Source organism: Rhinolophus ferrumequinum, chromosome 17 (assembly GCF_004115265.2).
Source record: "Rhinolophus ferrumequinum isolate MPI-CBG mRhiFer1 chromosome 17, mRhiFer1_v1.p, whole genome shotgun sequence".
Lineage (NCBI taxonomy): Eukaryota > Metazoa > Chordata > Mammalia > Chiroptera > Rhinolophidae > Rhinolophus > Rhinolophus ferrumequinum.
The window spans coordinates 4,427,476-4,442,749 of record NC_046300.1 but is presented as its reverse complement, the minus strand read 5'-3'; the positions used below and the strand labels follow the sequence as shown (position 1 = coordinate 4,442,749).

Here is a 15,274-nt window from a genome sequence, read left to right as displayed (position 1 = left end):
GGGCTTTGCATTATGAGCTTGAGGCTTTGGAACTTTCCCGTCCATAATGTCTGCAACACTCTTGTAATCAGGTCGGCTTGGTGCTAAGGGATACATTCTTGCTTATTGCCTTGCATGCCCTCAGAGTGGTACTGTTTATAAATGAATGTGCTGAAACTGCAGTTGGCGAAGTCCAGTGAATTTCTTACTTTTAAAAAAGTTAATAGCATTTGTTCTCACCCTTGCTGCTTTGTAGCAGGTGCCCTAGGTGTCTAGCCACAAAAGTATAGATGTATCGGTGTGGGGACAGAGCCCCAAAAAGCAGTTTCCAGGCTCTTGGCCTCACATAGAAAGGTGCTGGCTCAGGTAGTAAATGGCCATCGACTGTGATCAAATGGCCATCAGCTGTGGCTAGTTGGCCGTCAGCTGTAACCAGTGAGCCATTAGCCATGAATATAACTGCTGTGGCTAGGCTAGCAAAAAAAGGAAGAAGTGGGAGCTAGCAAGAAGATGGTGGCTGAGTCTGCAAGCGGCACAGTGAGGGTTGTGAATTGTGTTGCTCCTGGTTCCTGTGTCTCCAACCCAGCCGCCAGTGAGAGTATAGTGGTGTGACTCCCCTACCTATGGCTCCGTGGGTGTTCCTTTTTGGCCTAGCCATATCCTGCATTCTTGTGTGGGGAGCGGGACCAGAGACCCTGCAGGCCATCCTGCACGACACTTGGCGTAGTCGGCAGGATCCCCTGCACTACACATGGCGCAGCGAGCAGGGTACGGTGTCGGCCAAAGCTCTCCGAAGGACGGTGGAGCAGTTTGTGCCTATGAACACTCAGTTGCAGGAAGACCAGGAGGAGCAGCTGCCTGAGAGCTGGAACCCCGTGGAGGGGTGGGAAGACGTGGACGATCCCCCAACCAGGAGAAAGCGAAGGTCCTTGTGGCTCTGTGGGCTGGAAAGTGCTTGCTGAGGCAGCCTGGATGCAGGACTTGTAGTCCCAGGAGGAAACACTTGCTGAGTCCTCCGTGGGAGCTGAGGGTGAGGTCAAGGTCATCCCTCACCCCCAGGACAGCCCTGGCGAATGACTATGGACTATGGGGAATTGCCTTCCATACCTAATTTAATGGACCACTTGACTGCTTGGGAACATACCACCATGTAGTGGAACTGGCGGATGTTTGCTTTTGTGTCTTAACCGGCCGCCATCGAGAATATGTAAGCACCTTGACTGTGAGCCGCTGTTGTTCCAGCACGGTACCCTGAGAGGCCCAGAGAGAGTGGCAGTGCCCTGAGAGCCCTGGCTGAGTCCAGGAAGTCTGGCTGTGTCCAGAGAGAGTGGCAGTGCCCTGAGAGCCCTGGCTGTGTCCAGGAAGTCTGGCTGTGTCCAGAGAGAGTGGCAGTGCCCTGAGAGCCCTGGCTGAGTCCAGGAAGTCTGGCTGTGTCCAGAGAGAGTGGCAGTGCCCTGAGAGGCCCTCGTGTGCCCGGGTAGACTAGTGGTACCCTAAGAAGTCCAGGAAGTCTGGCTGTGCCCAGAAGTACTGGGGGTGCCCTGAGAAACCCTGGCTGTGCCCGGGGGGACTAGTGGTACCCTAAGAAGTCCAGGAAGTCTGGCTGTGCCCAGAAGTACTGGTGGTGCCCTGAGAAACCCTGGCTGTGCCCGGGGGGACTAGTGGTACCCTAAGAAGTCCAGGAAGTCTGGCTGTGCCCAGAAGTACTGGTGGTGCCCTGAGAAACCCTGGCTGTGACCAGAGAGCTTGGCTGTGTCCAGGAAATAGCATTCATCTCCAGGCTGCTCGCACAGGGCCCCTCGCGGAAGACCCTTGTCGCATAGATTGTGAGGTGAGACCCTGTAGGGGTGGAGTGTGGGGACAGAGCCCCAAAAAGCAGTTTCCAGGCTCTCGGCCTCACATAGAAAGGTGCTGGCTCAGGTAGTAAATGGCCATCGACTGTGATCAAATGGCCATCAGCTGTGGCTAGTTGGCCGTCAGCTGTAACTAGTGAGCCATTAGCCATGAATATAACTGCTGTGGCTAGGCTAGCAGAAATAGGGGGAGCTAGCAAGAAGATGGTGGCTGAGTCTGCAAGCGGCACAGTGAGGGTTGAGAATTGTGTGGCTCCTGGTTCCTGTGTCTCCAACCCAGCCGCCAGTGAGAGTATAGTGGTATGACTCCCCTACCTATGGCTCCGTGGGTGTTCCTTTTTGGCCTAGCCATATCCTGCGTTCTTGTGTGGGGAGCGGGACCAGAGACCCCACAGAACCCAGCAGGCCGCCCTGCATGACAATCGGTAAAGAAATAGAGTCTTTTTAAAGGAAATTTTAAAAAAAGTGAATCCATTTGATCTCTGCCCAGTAAGGAATATCTAATGCATGCTTGTTATACTTTAAACCATTTCAAATGACAGGTGCCAACAAGTCTACTTTGCTTGTAGCCTTAATTTTTTGAAATTAAAAAAAAAACAACTACACCTTTTTATTTGGTATCATAATGGAAAAAAAAGAGAAGAAACGCTATATATTCATTTTGATGTTTGCTCTCAAAAGTAGAAGTGTCAACAGTCTTTAACAGCACGGCAATAAAACATAAGACTTGGAGTGAAGAGTCTTCGAATCTTACCGTAGGAATCTGATTTACAGGTCTATGTGCTATTTAAGAATAAACTTGTGCACGAAGACAGAAACTCCCAAGGGTCTCTGTTCAGTAGTTCTGTCTCTGTCAGAGGCACCATGATGGACAGACTGCCCAGGGCCAGGCCTCCGACCCGGAGATTGTCCTGTGTCTCATTCACAGACCGTGACGTTCAGTAAAGGCCGAAGGGGGCGGGGAGGGGACCTGCGGAATCAGTGAGCCCGTCATTTCCCTCTGAGCATTTCCTTTGTGCTTCTGAAGTAGCTCGGTTATTAGAAGAGATTGTGAAGAGGAGAAAGGCCATTTTCAATGAGGGCTACAAGCCTGCCTTAGCGCTTTGGGGAAGTCGAAGTTCCAGAGGAAGGTAGGTAGGGAGAAACGTTTAGTTTGGAAGAAAAATGTGTTCTGTTTAAGACTTTACTCATTCTTTGTTTGGGACACTTTGTGACCACTTTAGTATCTCCTAGTCACATGGAACCTTTCCTGATAATGTTATATAAACAAGCAAACTCTAAATACTTATTATTTAACAACTTTATTGAGAGATAATTCACATGCCGTACATTTTACTCATTTAACGTGTACAGCCATGCTTGTTGTATCAGCCTGGGTGGAGTGTTCTGTATCATTTGGGTACTGATGATATGTGATAACTTTGAAAGTACAGGGCCTCCTGGTGGTAGGGTTTCAATGTACTAGTGAAGATGTTAATTGATTAAATAATACTACAGTATAGGGCCCAAATAATTACTTTAGCTTTCAAAATGTCTAATAAACCTCTGTAAGTAACTTGTTTTTGCAACATTCTTGCTTGCAAAAGGGAGTTTGAGATGTTTGCCCCTCCAGAAATTTCACTGGAATTATACTCGTAAAATTGCCATTCCCTTTAGTGGTGTTGACAGGTTTATTTACATGTTTTAAATACCGTGTTTCCCCGAACATAAGACCTAGCTGGACCATGAGCTCTAATGCGTCTTTTGGAGCAAAAATTAATATAAGACCTAATATTATAAATATATTCTGTTATATTATATAAGACCCGGACTTATAGTAAAATAAGACCAGGTCTTATAATTTTTGCTCCAAAGGACGCATTAGAGCTCATGGTCCGGCTAGGTCTTATGTTCGGGGAAACACGGTACATGAAGAAACGAGGCTGTTTGAAGTTTTGAAGCCTAACTTCACAAGCTCTGAGGTACAGCCAAGTGCACAGTGAAAATTTTACAATTTGTTTTTTTTTTAGGACTTCTGGTTATATAACTGGAAGTCACTGTCCTGGTTATATTTTTCACTGTTGCTGGTAATGAGGGTTTTAGCAGGTGATAATCAATCCATGCCCTTTTCCTTGATTCATGTTTAGAAACAAATGAGAAATAAGATGCAGGTGTCAGACAGACAGAAACCAAACTATCAGCTTTATTACTGATAAAACTGGAAAGCAGGGCTTGGCTGTGCAGCCGTCAGGGTTCCCTTGAAGTCATTATGAAAAGGTTTGATGCCAGTGCTAGAAAACTGACAATTACAGTGGCATAAATGAAGGAGAGACTATTTCTCACCTAAAAGTCCAGAGGTGTTGTACAGTGTTCTGAGACTCCTGTCAGTTTGTTGATTTGCTGCCTGTGCTTTCCTTTTCCAAGGGCATCTTGGGGTCTAGAGTGGATGCTCCAGCTCCAGCCATCGTGTATACATTCCAGCCGACAGGAAGAAGTAGGGGGTAAGGGCAGGATGTCTCCATTTAAGGACACACCATTTTTGCTTATATCTCATTAGCGAGAATGTGGTCAGCCCCATCTAACTAGGAAAAGTGCCCAGTTTTCAGCTGGACAGCCATGTACCCAGCTAAAAACTGGGAATTCCATTATAGGAGTGGAGAAAGGATACCTCTGGACAACCTGTGCTCTCTGCCACATTCCTGGGTTAAACTTCCCAGCCAGGCAGAGGCAGAGGCAGAGCTAAGAAGACCACTGGCCCCTATGGTGGGGGGCAGGCAACTCACCCGGAGCAGAGACTTCCCTCGAGGGGAACCCAGAAAGGGCCGAGCTACGCGCTTGCTGCCTTCTCACTCTCCTACCTAGAAAGGCCAGGCGTGTTCCTTCTACACTTTCCCTTCCTCACTGACGCCTGGCTTTTCTGGGGGGCAGTACAGAGAACCGTCATAAGGCAGGAACGCAGCACACGACTGGGCACCACAATAACAAGGTTTCCTTGGTGTCCCGTCATCTAGCCTTGCTTGGTTTTCACGGTCCATTCGATTAAGGAACCTTCCTGAATAGTCATAAGAGAGTTCTTCTTCTGGCAAGATGTCTCTGGCTGCAAAAAGGGCCAACGTCGGTACCGTGGAGTCAGTTCGGACAGGAATCATCAGCAGGTTGGGCTCACAAGAATGGTTCAGGAACCTTCCGACGTTGCCTATACGCGTAGGGTCCACAAACGTTTCTATGACTCGCCCGTTCCACACATGTTCCCTTACGGCTATGATGTAATTGGAATCGTGGATCGTTTGTGACTGAACTCTTCTCCGGACTTCAGAGCCTCCCAAGACCTCGCCAGCATATTCGCAGACGAACCGTCCTTTTGGGATACACTCCAAGGTCCGCAGGCCCCAGCCCTTCTGTTCCGTCTTGAACACCTGGAGCCGGAACTGCAGGCCCCGCTGGACCACCCTGTTCCTGCAGCGGTCAGGGCACTGGCACAACACGTTGCATTCGAACACTGGCGGGGCGCACTGCGCGTCTGATGCTACGTGTCTGAGGCGTGAGCGTTCGTCATAGTTGTCCTCACGCCGCAGACAGGAGCAAGTACCCGGGCGGCAGGGGGCGCTGCGACAGGTGCATCCGGGAAAGGTGATCTGAGCCGGGTCCGCGTCCGCTCCGGGCCCAGCCACGTGGTTCGGAGTGTACTGCGGAAAACAGTGCGGTAAGTCAGCGTGGCTTGGCACGTGGTTCAGAGATGTCCTGCAGCTTTTGGCAGAGATACTTGTTATTTCAACATACGAGTATATAAAAATAAGACAAAACAATAAAAATAGTCTGAAGACATCTAATTAAAAAAATACGGATTAATTTTAAGATTTAAAATTCTGTGGTTTCATTTTAGGTATAGGGACAACAATCGGATTGTTATATAACAATCGGATATATATATATATATATATATATATATATATATATATATATATATACACATATACATATGTTGTTTTTCCTCCTCCTGTCAGAAATTTAAAGCTTTGTGATCCCTTTTGTTTCCCTTTTAGCTTTGGATGTCAGGAAAATCAGTGCTGAATTTAGTTTTTGAATGCTGTTAAGTGTTTTGCCCTTGGCTTTTGATCTTTTTACATTTATCTGATAATACAAATGCATTTATGTATTATTTATTGTGAGTCACTTCAGATCCTTTAAGAAACTCATAAATGATAAATCAATGAAAAATGGCCTTTGGGAGAGAGTCTTCCATGGATTTTTTTTGAAATAATTTGTTTTTAATTTGAAGATTATCTAAATTCTTAAATATTCTGTTTTAAAATGACATTATTTATAGTTCTATTTGAATCTTCACAATGTTAAAAACAGGCATTTGGCTAAGAAATTGCAGATGGAATTCTAAAAATCATATTTGTTACATAGATATTAACAGATATTTAAATTTATTGTAGATGTATGCAAGTAAAGAAATTCCATTCTTAATGAGAAAGGGATAATATGAAAAAGTTTCTCAAAATTTTACATTTATAAAATGTTACAGGAAAAGAAGAAAGTCCTACATCTAAAACCTCTGTGTGAAGCCTGGATCTCTGGCTATTTCCTCACTGGCATAAAGAAGCATATTTTCAAACCCTACAGATTAAGTATCTCTCATGAGCCCAGCATATTCCTTTATGAATAGAATAATTCTTGCTTATGTGGAACCTAAATCATGTATTTATAACCACTGTTAGTGTTCTTGGACCCAGTTTCACTGGGGGCGGGGAGAGGGAGGTTTCCCCACCTGTCTAACAAGCGATGCTGGGTGTCCTACAATTCAACTCAATTCTGACACTCTACCAGGTGACATCATACTCCACAGTTTAAGGGTTCAGTCCTGTACGACTGCCAACCCCTCACTTTAGGAGCCAGTTGAAAGTCTAGGTTGTCACCTGTGCTTCTGACAGACTGGCTAGACGTCAGAGGATCCCAAGATCCCCTCCTTGGCTTCAGTTAATTGGCTAGAGTGGCGCACAGAACTCAGAGAAACGTTTTACTCACTAGATCACCGATTTATCATGAAAGGATGTAACTCAGGAACAGCCAGATGGAAGCGATGCCCTCCCCAGGTCCCCAGGTGCGTGGGTCTCCCAGCACCTCCACGTGTTCACCAACCTGGAAGCTCTCCAAACCCCGTTCTCTTGGGTTTGTGTGGAGGTTCCATTACACAGTCAGGATTGATTAAAGCATTGGCCACTGGTGACTGATTCAACCTCTAGCGCCTCTCCGTCCCTGGAGTTTGGGGGGCGGAGTTCATGTGTGTGCAGGGGACTGAAAGTTCCAACTCTCCAATCACATGTTGCCTCTACTGGCAACCAGTCCCCACACTTAGGTGCACAACAAAAGTCACCTTTATGGTTCTCATCAGACTTAGGAAATTATGAGAGTTTCAGGAGCTCTGTGCCAGAAACGAGGACAAAGACCAAATATTTTCTTATTATATATCATAATATCATACCTGCTCAGTTCCAAAAAGGGTTTAATAAGGCCTACGAAGAAGTAGATAAATGAACAATAGGTAAGAAAAGTGAGGCGAAGCTCACTTCTTTGTTTCTTGCTGAAACAAGAGCAAGCTAGTCGAGCAAGCTGAGACACACAGTGTGCAGCAGGAGGAGGCTGGACACCTGTCGGCCTGAGAGCAGCCGTTTCCAAGAGGGACATGTGATTAGACATGTGGCTTACACTGTCCATAAGGAGCAACCTCCCTGCTCAGAAGCAGCACTGACTGTTTCCTGTATGGAGACTGGAGAGGACTTTAACCAAAGTGTCCATCTAAACCATTCTTTTCCAGGAAGAGTTTCATGGCTGTTTTTCACTCTGACCTGTGGGCATGCTGCCACCGCAGTCGGAAGAGCAGTCCTGCAAGGGACCAGCTGCGCTGCCTGTCATTCAGGGATGGATTTGAGTATCTAGAGGAATGTTCGAACCTCCTAGTGTTGCCTCCCTCCCCCTCTGGAGTTTTGCTTTCTACAGTTTCAGTTACCTGGGGTCAGCCATAGTCTGAAAATCTTAAATGGAAAATTCGAGAAATAAACATTTCGTAAGTTTCAAGTTGCATGCCTTTCTGAGGAGTGATGAAATCTCGCGCCATCCCACTCTGTCCCACCTGGGCTGTGAATCATCCCTTTGTCTAGTGTGTTCCCGCTGTTTACCTGTTAGTCACTTAGTAGCCTTCTCCATTATCAGAGTGGTTATCAGATATTTTTGTGGGGGGTGACACCACATTCACATAACTTGCATTACAGTACATTATTTTAACTGTTGTATTTTCTTGTTGTTGTTCATCTCTTACTGTGCCTAATTTATAAATTAAACTTTATCATAGATGTGTATATATGTATAGGAAAAAACAGTATATTTAGGCCTTGGTAATATCTGTGGTTTTAGGCATCCATCAGGGGTCTCTGAATATACCCTCCAAGGATAAGGGGGGAACTGCTGTATCTTTCAGTTAACCCTCCATTAATATCGTGTCTCCAGGCCAACTTTACAAAAGATATTGAACAGCATAAGGGCCTCCGTGGAACTACACAATTAGACACAAAACCCTGCACTTGAAAAAATGCCGAGCTGGTGGGAAGGAGTGACGTCTTCTGAGAGATGGGGATGCGGGGTGCGCCTGCAGAGCAGGCCTACACTCTGCTCAAAATGTGACTGGGGGTGGGCACGCAACTCGCTTCTCTGGGCTGTGTCATTTCTTACAGCTTTAGCTTAGCAGAGATCCCTAAAGGGATAACGGACGGGTTAGAAAAAGAGGCCCCATCAGTCAAATTCAGTGACTGCTGGTGGACACAGAATCTACTTCCGGCTTTTAAAAGAGTCAACATAGAAATGTAAGTGGTTAGTAGACATTTTCAGAAGTACTTGTAAAATGAAGATTTGTCTCTCTCTCTTAAACTTTTAATGAACAATTCTTTTAAAATGATTTGTTCTTAAAGGCACACATAGTGCTAATGTATTATATAAATCACTAAACTCTGAAGTAAAGCACTCCTTTTAAAATCAAGCCTGACTTACTGCAGCTGTCTAACCAGGAGAGCGTATTATTCCTTGCTGAACTTATTTGCATGTGGACAGGCTTCGAAAATACTTTTGCTTAGTTTTACTTATAGATTTAAAAAGATTTTGGAGACTGTAGTGATTCTCCAAATCACATTTTTTAAAAAAAATTACGCAATTTAAACTGGATGCACAATCTAAGATCTTTAGAGACGCAGATTACAAATCGTAACTTATTACAAATGAACTGCAGACATCTTCCAAAGGATAACAGAAACTTCTGGATAAACTTCCCCTTTAAAGAGAGTATTTTTTTCCCCGATGCACGTAATCATTGACCCTGACACCAATAACCATCACAAATCATATTATCTCCATGTTTCCAGTTTCTCCTCCAAAAAGGCTGGTAAAATACCATTCCAGAAAGGCATTTACCTGACTTAGAAAAATGGCTATTCTAAAGTATACCCTTGAAAACTGTGGTCTAATTTAACATGATTATATAACTATCCATCCTTTCAGGTATCGAACTATATATTGAAGTTATTTATTCTTTTCAGAAATAATCTGATGTCATTGACCTGTTCTACTCAAATATTTATATGCCATGTGAACTGTCCAATTTTGAATATCTGAAAACTAACGTTAAATGTGTTACAAATTGGGAGTCATCTGATAGGAGCTTAAATACTTCCCACTTGTAACACTCTTTCCATAGTCTGTACCCTATTTCCTGGTATGAAGCCCAGGGCCAAACTGATCCAAAAGGGTGGTACCCCAAGGGTTTCTGTGCTTCTGCTAAGCCAAGGAGAGAGCGAAGATTGCGGGATGCGACCATAGAAGATATGTTTTTATTTATCCAGCATCCTTTCCTGTTCTTCTGATAATAGCACCCCAACTCCTCCCAGGGGAACACTTCTTGTCTCAGTGGTTTGGATGGGGGTCCAGATTGGGCAGGGACCTAAACCCGGCTAATTGGAGCATTACTCATGTTTTCAACAGTGTTTGGTTCACAGACGGGCACAGGACCTCAGGCAGGTCAATGAAATACAATTCTGAGACTGCTGCTGAAACCATTAGGGAAGACGCACTCTTTTTCCACTGGGGTCACGCAACTGTAGCGTGCTCACCTGGCATGCCCAGTTCTGCCACACACATAAGACGTGTGTAGCCAACCACAGGAAAGGGGAGAAGGGGTGCAAAGAAGGAAGGTGGTAGCAAGAAATTCAGATGACACTGCTGGGGTCCTTGGGTCCAGATATGCCCGCTTACCACTCTTGAACTTGGCTGTTAAGTGAGAAAATTCCTTCCCTTTTTTGCCCGAGTTAGTTTGTATTGTACGTATTTGTGTTTCTTGCAAACAAATGAGTGTTGATTAATCTACAAAGGCTGGAAGCTGAGAATGGTTCCAGGAAATGACTGGACAATTTAGAGAAAGACATAAATGGCAAATAAGCAGTGAGGTCTCGAATTGGGAGGTGAGACTAGAGTGGTGTGAGGCGGCCAGACAGGGAAACTGTGATGTGGCCCGGAGACCTGGGCCAGCAGTGGAGACCGTGTGAATGCAGAGCACGGAATGTCCTGCAGGACACACATACAGAAGCAGGCTCTTACTAGCATGTGACTTAGGGCAAGTGACTGGCTAAGCTTTGGGTTAACAACTGTAAAATAGGAACAATATCTACATCTGGATAAGTTCTCATGAAATTTAAATAACATAACACTAGTCAGTGCCAGGCACTTTATGATTCTCAAATAGAAGCTTCATTACATTCTTCTAGATATTATTTCTAGATTTTATATGTAAGACATCATATATTTCTGGCATATCACTTAATCTCTCTAAATATTTCCTTTCTTTCTCACAGGTTGCCGTGAAGGAAAAAAATGAGTCCATGTGAAAGCTTACTCTAGTGGCTGGGACGTATGTGTTTGATATGAACTATGCAGGTTATCTAATCGGGTGTTAAAAAAAACCCCCAGGTTTTGCAGTTAAACTTCTCAGGTTCAAACATATTCAAACCAAAATTATGTGTAGGAAACCATGTTCTCCTCCCGTTCTTCATTACTTGATGGGGGAAAAACCAAGAGCTGCCCCAGCAGACTTCTTTCGTTCATTCACAAATACTGTTTTACTGACTGTTACATGCACTTGCTGGGACTTAGGAAGAACCACTCAGAAAAACACAAAAGAGGTAAGGACGATGGGATTTTTATCATTTCTTTTTTTGTATTGTGCGAACATAAGCTTTACATTTTCCTGGTAATGTAGTGAAGTGCAAAATTGACCATGCAAGAGTTGAGAATGAATGGAAAATGCTCAGTGCAAAGGATGCACCAGAAACCAGAGCCTTGAAAAAATGGGTAGAGATTCCAAGTTTTTTGACAGAAACCTTAGAGAAAATTTTTTCATAAACCACGGTCACCCGAGAAGCCAAAATGGGGGTGGGGGGCAGCATGCTAAAGAGCAAATACACCTCCTTGCTATTGTCATACACAATCTCTCTTCTCTGAACTAGATCTGCATGTAATGGCATGAACTGTGGGATGTAATGGCATAGACTGGGGGCTCTCTAGTTGTACTAAGTGTGTGGGTCTTGTCTTTTCAACAACTACATGTCTCAAGGACAGGCGTGGTCATGCGCTTTGGGGTGTGGCAGGGCGAGGGGGTCAGGTTCCTATCCATTGAACTCAGAGCAGGTGACTCAGGAAATAGTTTTTGATTGCTTGATTGCAGTTCTTGATAAATTTTGATGGGAGTCTGACTTTTCTGAATTACATTCTGTAGAAGCCCCAGAAACTAAAGTATGTATGATACCTCACAATATTCTGGGCTTAAAACCCAGGCCTTGATTCTGAATTTTAAGGAAGTGCTGTGAAAATCTTCATTCCTTTTTTGGTTGTTTTGAAACACCAGCTACAAGAATCTTCGTACTTGGCCTCTAGCCCCATGAGTTTGCTTTTGCTCCAAGCAGCTATTAGGAGACTGTGAGCCAGATAATTCTTTTCAAGGCCAAGTTGAGATCTTAAAAAGGATGTTTGAAGCTGGTTTCAGAAACCTGAAAAATGGCTAGATCTCACTCTTAGTTCAAGAAAATCAGTGCGTTTTTTTCTACTTAGGTTTCAACACCAGTGGCATTATGATATGCTTGCTTTCAATCCGGACATCTGAGTGTTCTTGCCTTTTCACAGAGTACCCCAAAGCTAACTAGACACAAAGGTATTTTTCACTTGAATTTTTCATGCCTTAATTCTTATGTGTGCATATGCCTGTGAAGGCACGTTTTGGGGCAAGCGAGCTGTTTTTTGACTTTATAAGACTGCTTTTTGTGCTCCATTAATATATGGAAGCAAATTAGTTGAAGGCACTGTCAGGCTTGTCATTTAAATGTTTCAAGCAACTTTTATCTTCTTGGTAAGACTATAAACTCCCCAAGGAAGGGATCTTGTCTTCTTTCTTTAACTCTTAACTCTGCCCAGAGCTGTGCATACAGCCAGGCAGCTAGAGCACTGTGAGATGGAGTCTGTATCCTGATTTTCATTTATGCCCATCAATTGTGGGTGTAAGGATCAGTCACAAGGCTTACTCACCCCCCCCCTTTTTTTTTTATAGCAATCAAGTGCTTTCTATCTGCCCTTGTAAGGTCAAGGGCAGGAATTGTGGGTGGTCACCATTTTATGTTATATGCCCAGCTTAACATGGTGCCTTGGCACATTATAGGCACTCAATTATTTGCTGAATAAAGAAACACGTATCAGTGTTTTTGACCAGATATTCAGCAGTATTTGGCTTTGAATAAGCTTTTAGGAATCGGTGTTTAATATGCCAACTGTGTCATTAACCATAAACTGTCTAGGGTAGTTTGAGGAAAAATAACCATTTCCGACTCAACATCCTGCTCTACTCTTTCAAAACTGCTATTGAGTCTACTGTCTTATTTGATCTTCAAACAACCGTAGGAAGCAGGACGGACAGACAGGGTTCGATTGCAATGGACGTGACAAGGGCTGTAAAGTTTTAATTATTTTCATTTTGCGGATGAAGAAACTCAGGCTCTGAGAAATAGCTAAGAGGCTAAGACTTCAACCTGTCTCCCCTACCTGCAAGTCCAGTGCTCTTTCCACTCCAACATTGTTTTTTTTCCTTTTTCTGGTCATTATTCCTTAGGGAGCATGCGGGTCAAGTCAGAGGAGTGAGAAAGGTAGAGAAGAAAGGGCTTTGAGGTAGTAATAGTAGTGAATGTTTATTGAGTTCTTTCAGCAAGCCAGGAACTGTATTTACTTGTAATTCTCAAAGCAACCCGGCAGAGCGGTACTATTACTATAATTGTACACGGGAGGACTCTAAGGCTTAGCTGAGGCCGGTTTGTATTTGCCCAAGATCTCACAGCATGAGGGAGACACAGCTAAGTCCGACTCTAAGGGCCAAGTTTTTAACCTTGACACTTGGCTGAGATCCCTTAATAAGCCCCATACCTTACCTTACATATGAGACACCTGAGACCAGAGAGGTATATGATTTGCCCCGTACCTCCCAGTGAGTTCTGGGGACAGAACAAGGGCAAAAAGCCAGGTTCTCAGGACTTTTTCCAAAGGACCTCACCAAACTTTTAGTTTTGCCTTTCAGGGAACTGCCAGACTATGGGCAGAAAAGAGGAATACTCTTGTTAAGGTCGTTATGGAGGGTTAATAGAAAAAGACCCAAATCTGTGCTTTTAAGAGCTATTCCCGCCCGCAAATAGCTGTGCCACGGGGTAAGAAAAAAGGTGGAGAAGTTTGGAGACCACCTGCAATGTAAGTCACCCGCAGAAGTACGACCACGTGGGAGAGGGGCGCGCAGAGCTCTCGCGGCCATTTAGCCCCGCCCCCTACCTCAGTGGCTGCGCGCGCAGCGCTCGTGGCCTTCAAGCCCCGCCCCACACTGGAGGGCGAGGGACCACGCGCACCACTCTCTCGGAGTCCGCGCCCCGCCCCGTACCTGGAAGGGCTCTGGCCCCGCGCCCGGGGGCCACACGCTGACAGGCAAATTCTCCAGGCCGCAGGCGACATCCAGCTCCTCCGTGGGGGCTTCAGGGTCCTCTTCAGAAGCTGCCATCCCGCAAAGCTACTTCGTCCGGTCACGAAGCGCCTGCCGCCTAGACGAGGTTGAGCCTCGCAGAGGTTGCTGGGAGTCGTGGTCCCTTGGCCCCACTGCCTCATGGGAGATGCAGTTTTTTCCTTTCCTGTCACAAGTGGCCTGTGAGCGCGTCTCCTCCCTGGACCCTCAAGCCTTCCTTAACTTTTTGGTCGGGCTCGCCCCTTGTTTTGAGCCAAATGCACAACAAACAATGCAAAACCTTGTAAGGTATGGACAAAGCTTTGGAAACACAGGATCAAGTGATTGAATTTTTCCTGTGAGCCTCAGGGAGGGCTTCAGAGGCGAGGTCATTCGTCCAGGTTTCTGAGGGCTTAGAAGCTGGGGGTGGGGGTGAGGGGGGCGCTCGCCTGATGGGGAAATGCACCCGCGCTTCTGAAGATCTGGACCTCGAGGAGGTTGGATGACGCGCGGCAGGGTTCGCTCTCGGGCGTCAGAATGGCCTGTGGGGCGCCCCCTCCCTGACAGCTGTCTTCCCTAGGGGCCCCTCACCGCCCTAAAAACCCCTCCCGCCAAACGTTTCTGCGTCCCCGAGATTGCTGAATCCAGTGGAATACTGTCTGACTTACCGAAGTTCTGCCCCTAGTCCTGTTCCTTCTGGAAGCTTCTCTCCTCGCAGCTGGTGCCGGCCGTGCCCTGGGTGCCCCTCCGTTCCAGAGTGTGCAGAGCGCCCTTGCTTCCTTCTGCCTCAGTTTCCCTGCAGTGCGCGGCGTGTCACTCAGGTGTCCGCCCCAGGCCTGTCCTCCCCCCTCCGGGCTTCCTCGGTGACCACAGCTCCGCGTGCGGGGCCACAGTGTTCGGTGCCCAGCCTGCCGCCCGGACTCGGTAACCAACCGTTTTGGACGGTACTGCTTCCTGCCTCATAAGCACCTCAAGCTCCGAACGACCCGAGTTGACTGGTTCTGCAAATCTTCCTTTTCTCCTTCAGAATAAACTGAGACAGTGATTTGGCGAGGAGCTGCGGAGTCAGCAAAGCGTTTCCTCGCATCCCTCCGCTCAGACCTCCAGAACCGAGAACTTCCCCGCCAAATCTTGTTGATTCTACTTGCATCACGTTTTCCCTTTCTTCTCACTTAGTCTCAGGCTCTTGTGTTTTTTTTTCGTTTTTTTTTTTTGCCTGAACTATTGAAGTAGGTTTTGTTCAAGCCTGACAGTCCCCAAATACCCTTACGGCTGCTTCTGCAGCGATCTTTTGAGGATGCACATCCAATTATTATATCCCACTGTTTAAAATCCTGGATTTGCTCCATGTTTATCTCAGAGTCCACCTTCTACATCCTGGTTATGGGGTCCTTGAAGA

General features: G+C 45.8%; 2 protein-coding genes across 4 annotated transcripts in view; one reads left to right on the top strand and one right to left on the bottom strand.

The window, feature by feature from the left end:
• Nucleotides 1–15,274, top strand: part of SUMF1 (sulfatase modifying factor 1) — a 103,878-nt gene that overhangs the window by 82,717 nt on the left and 5,887 nt on the right. The window contains exon 9 of one of the 2 annotated variants that reach the window (XM_033132305.1): nucleotides 10,709–11,219. The exons of the other annotated variant lie outside the window; for it this stretch is intronic. Coding sequence (XP_032988196.1) covers nucleotides 10,709–10,741 — 33 coding nt within the window. The 3' untranslated portion in view covers nucleotides 10,742–11,219. Of the gene's footprint in view, nucleotides 1–10,708; nucleotides 11,220–15,274 lie in introns of those variants that run through there. 2 annotated transcript variants of the gene reach the window in all.
• Nucleotides 4,187–15,047, bottom strand: LOC117036888 (histone-lysine N-methyltransferase SETMAR). 2 transcript variants are annotated; one of them, XM_033132306.1, is made up of 3 exons: nucleotides 14,544–15,047; nucleotides 13,819–14,062; nucleotides 4,187–5,497 (listed from the first exon to the last, which is right to left on the bottom strand). In XM_033132306.1, exons 2-3 carry the CDS (start codon nucleotides 13,933–13,935, stop codon nucleotides 4,694–4,696), a joined length of 921 nt encoding a protein of 306 aa, XP_032988197.1. In that variant the 5' UTR covers nucleotides 13,936–14,062; nucleotides 14,544–15,047; the 3' UTR covers nucleotides 4,187–4,693. The 2 variants fall into 2 exon arrangements, with proteins under 2 accessions (XP_032988197.1, XP_032988198.1); XM_033132307.1 differs by having other exon boundaries at nucleotides 13,819–15,047.

What these genes read in the sequence shown, in the direction of transcription:
- LOC117036888 (XM_033132307.1), bottom strand. Translation starts at nt 13,935, where the DNA reads ATGGCAGCTTCTGAAGAGGACCCTGAAGCCCCCACGGAGGAGCTGGAT. An exon ending in CGGGGCCAGAGCCCTTCCAG is followed by an intron (nt 5,498 to 13,818) that starts GTACGGGGCGGG and finishes TGTTTTCCGCAG; the next exon opens with TACACTCCGAACCACGTGGC.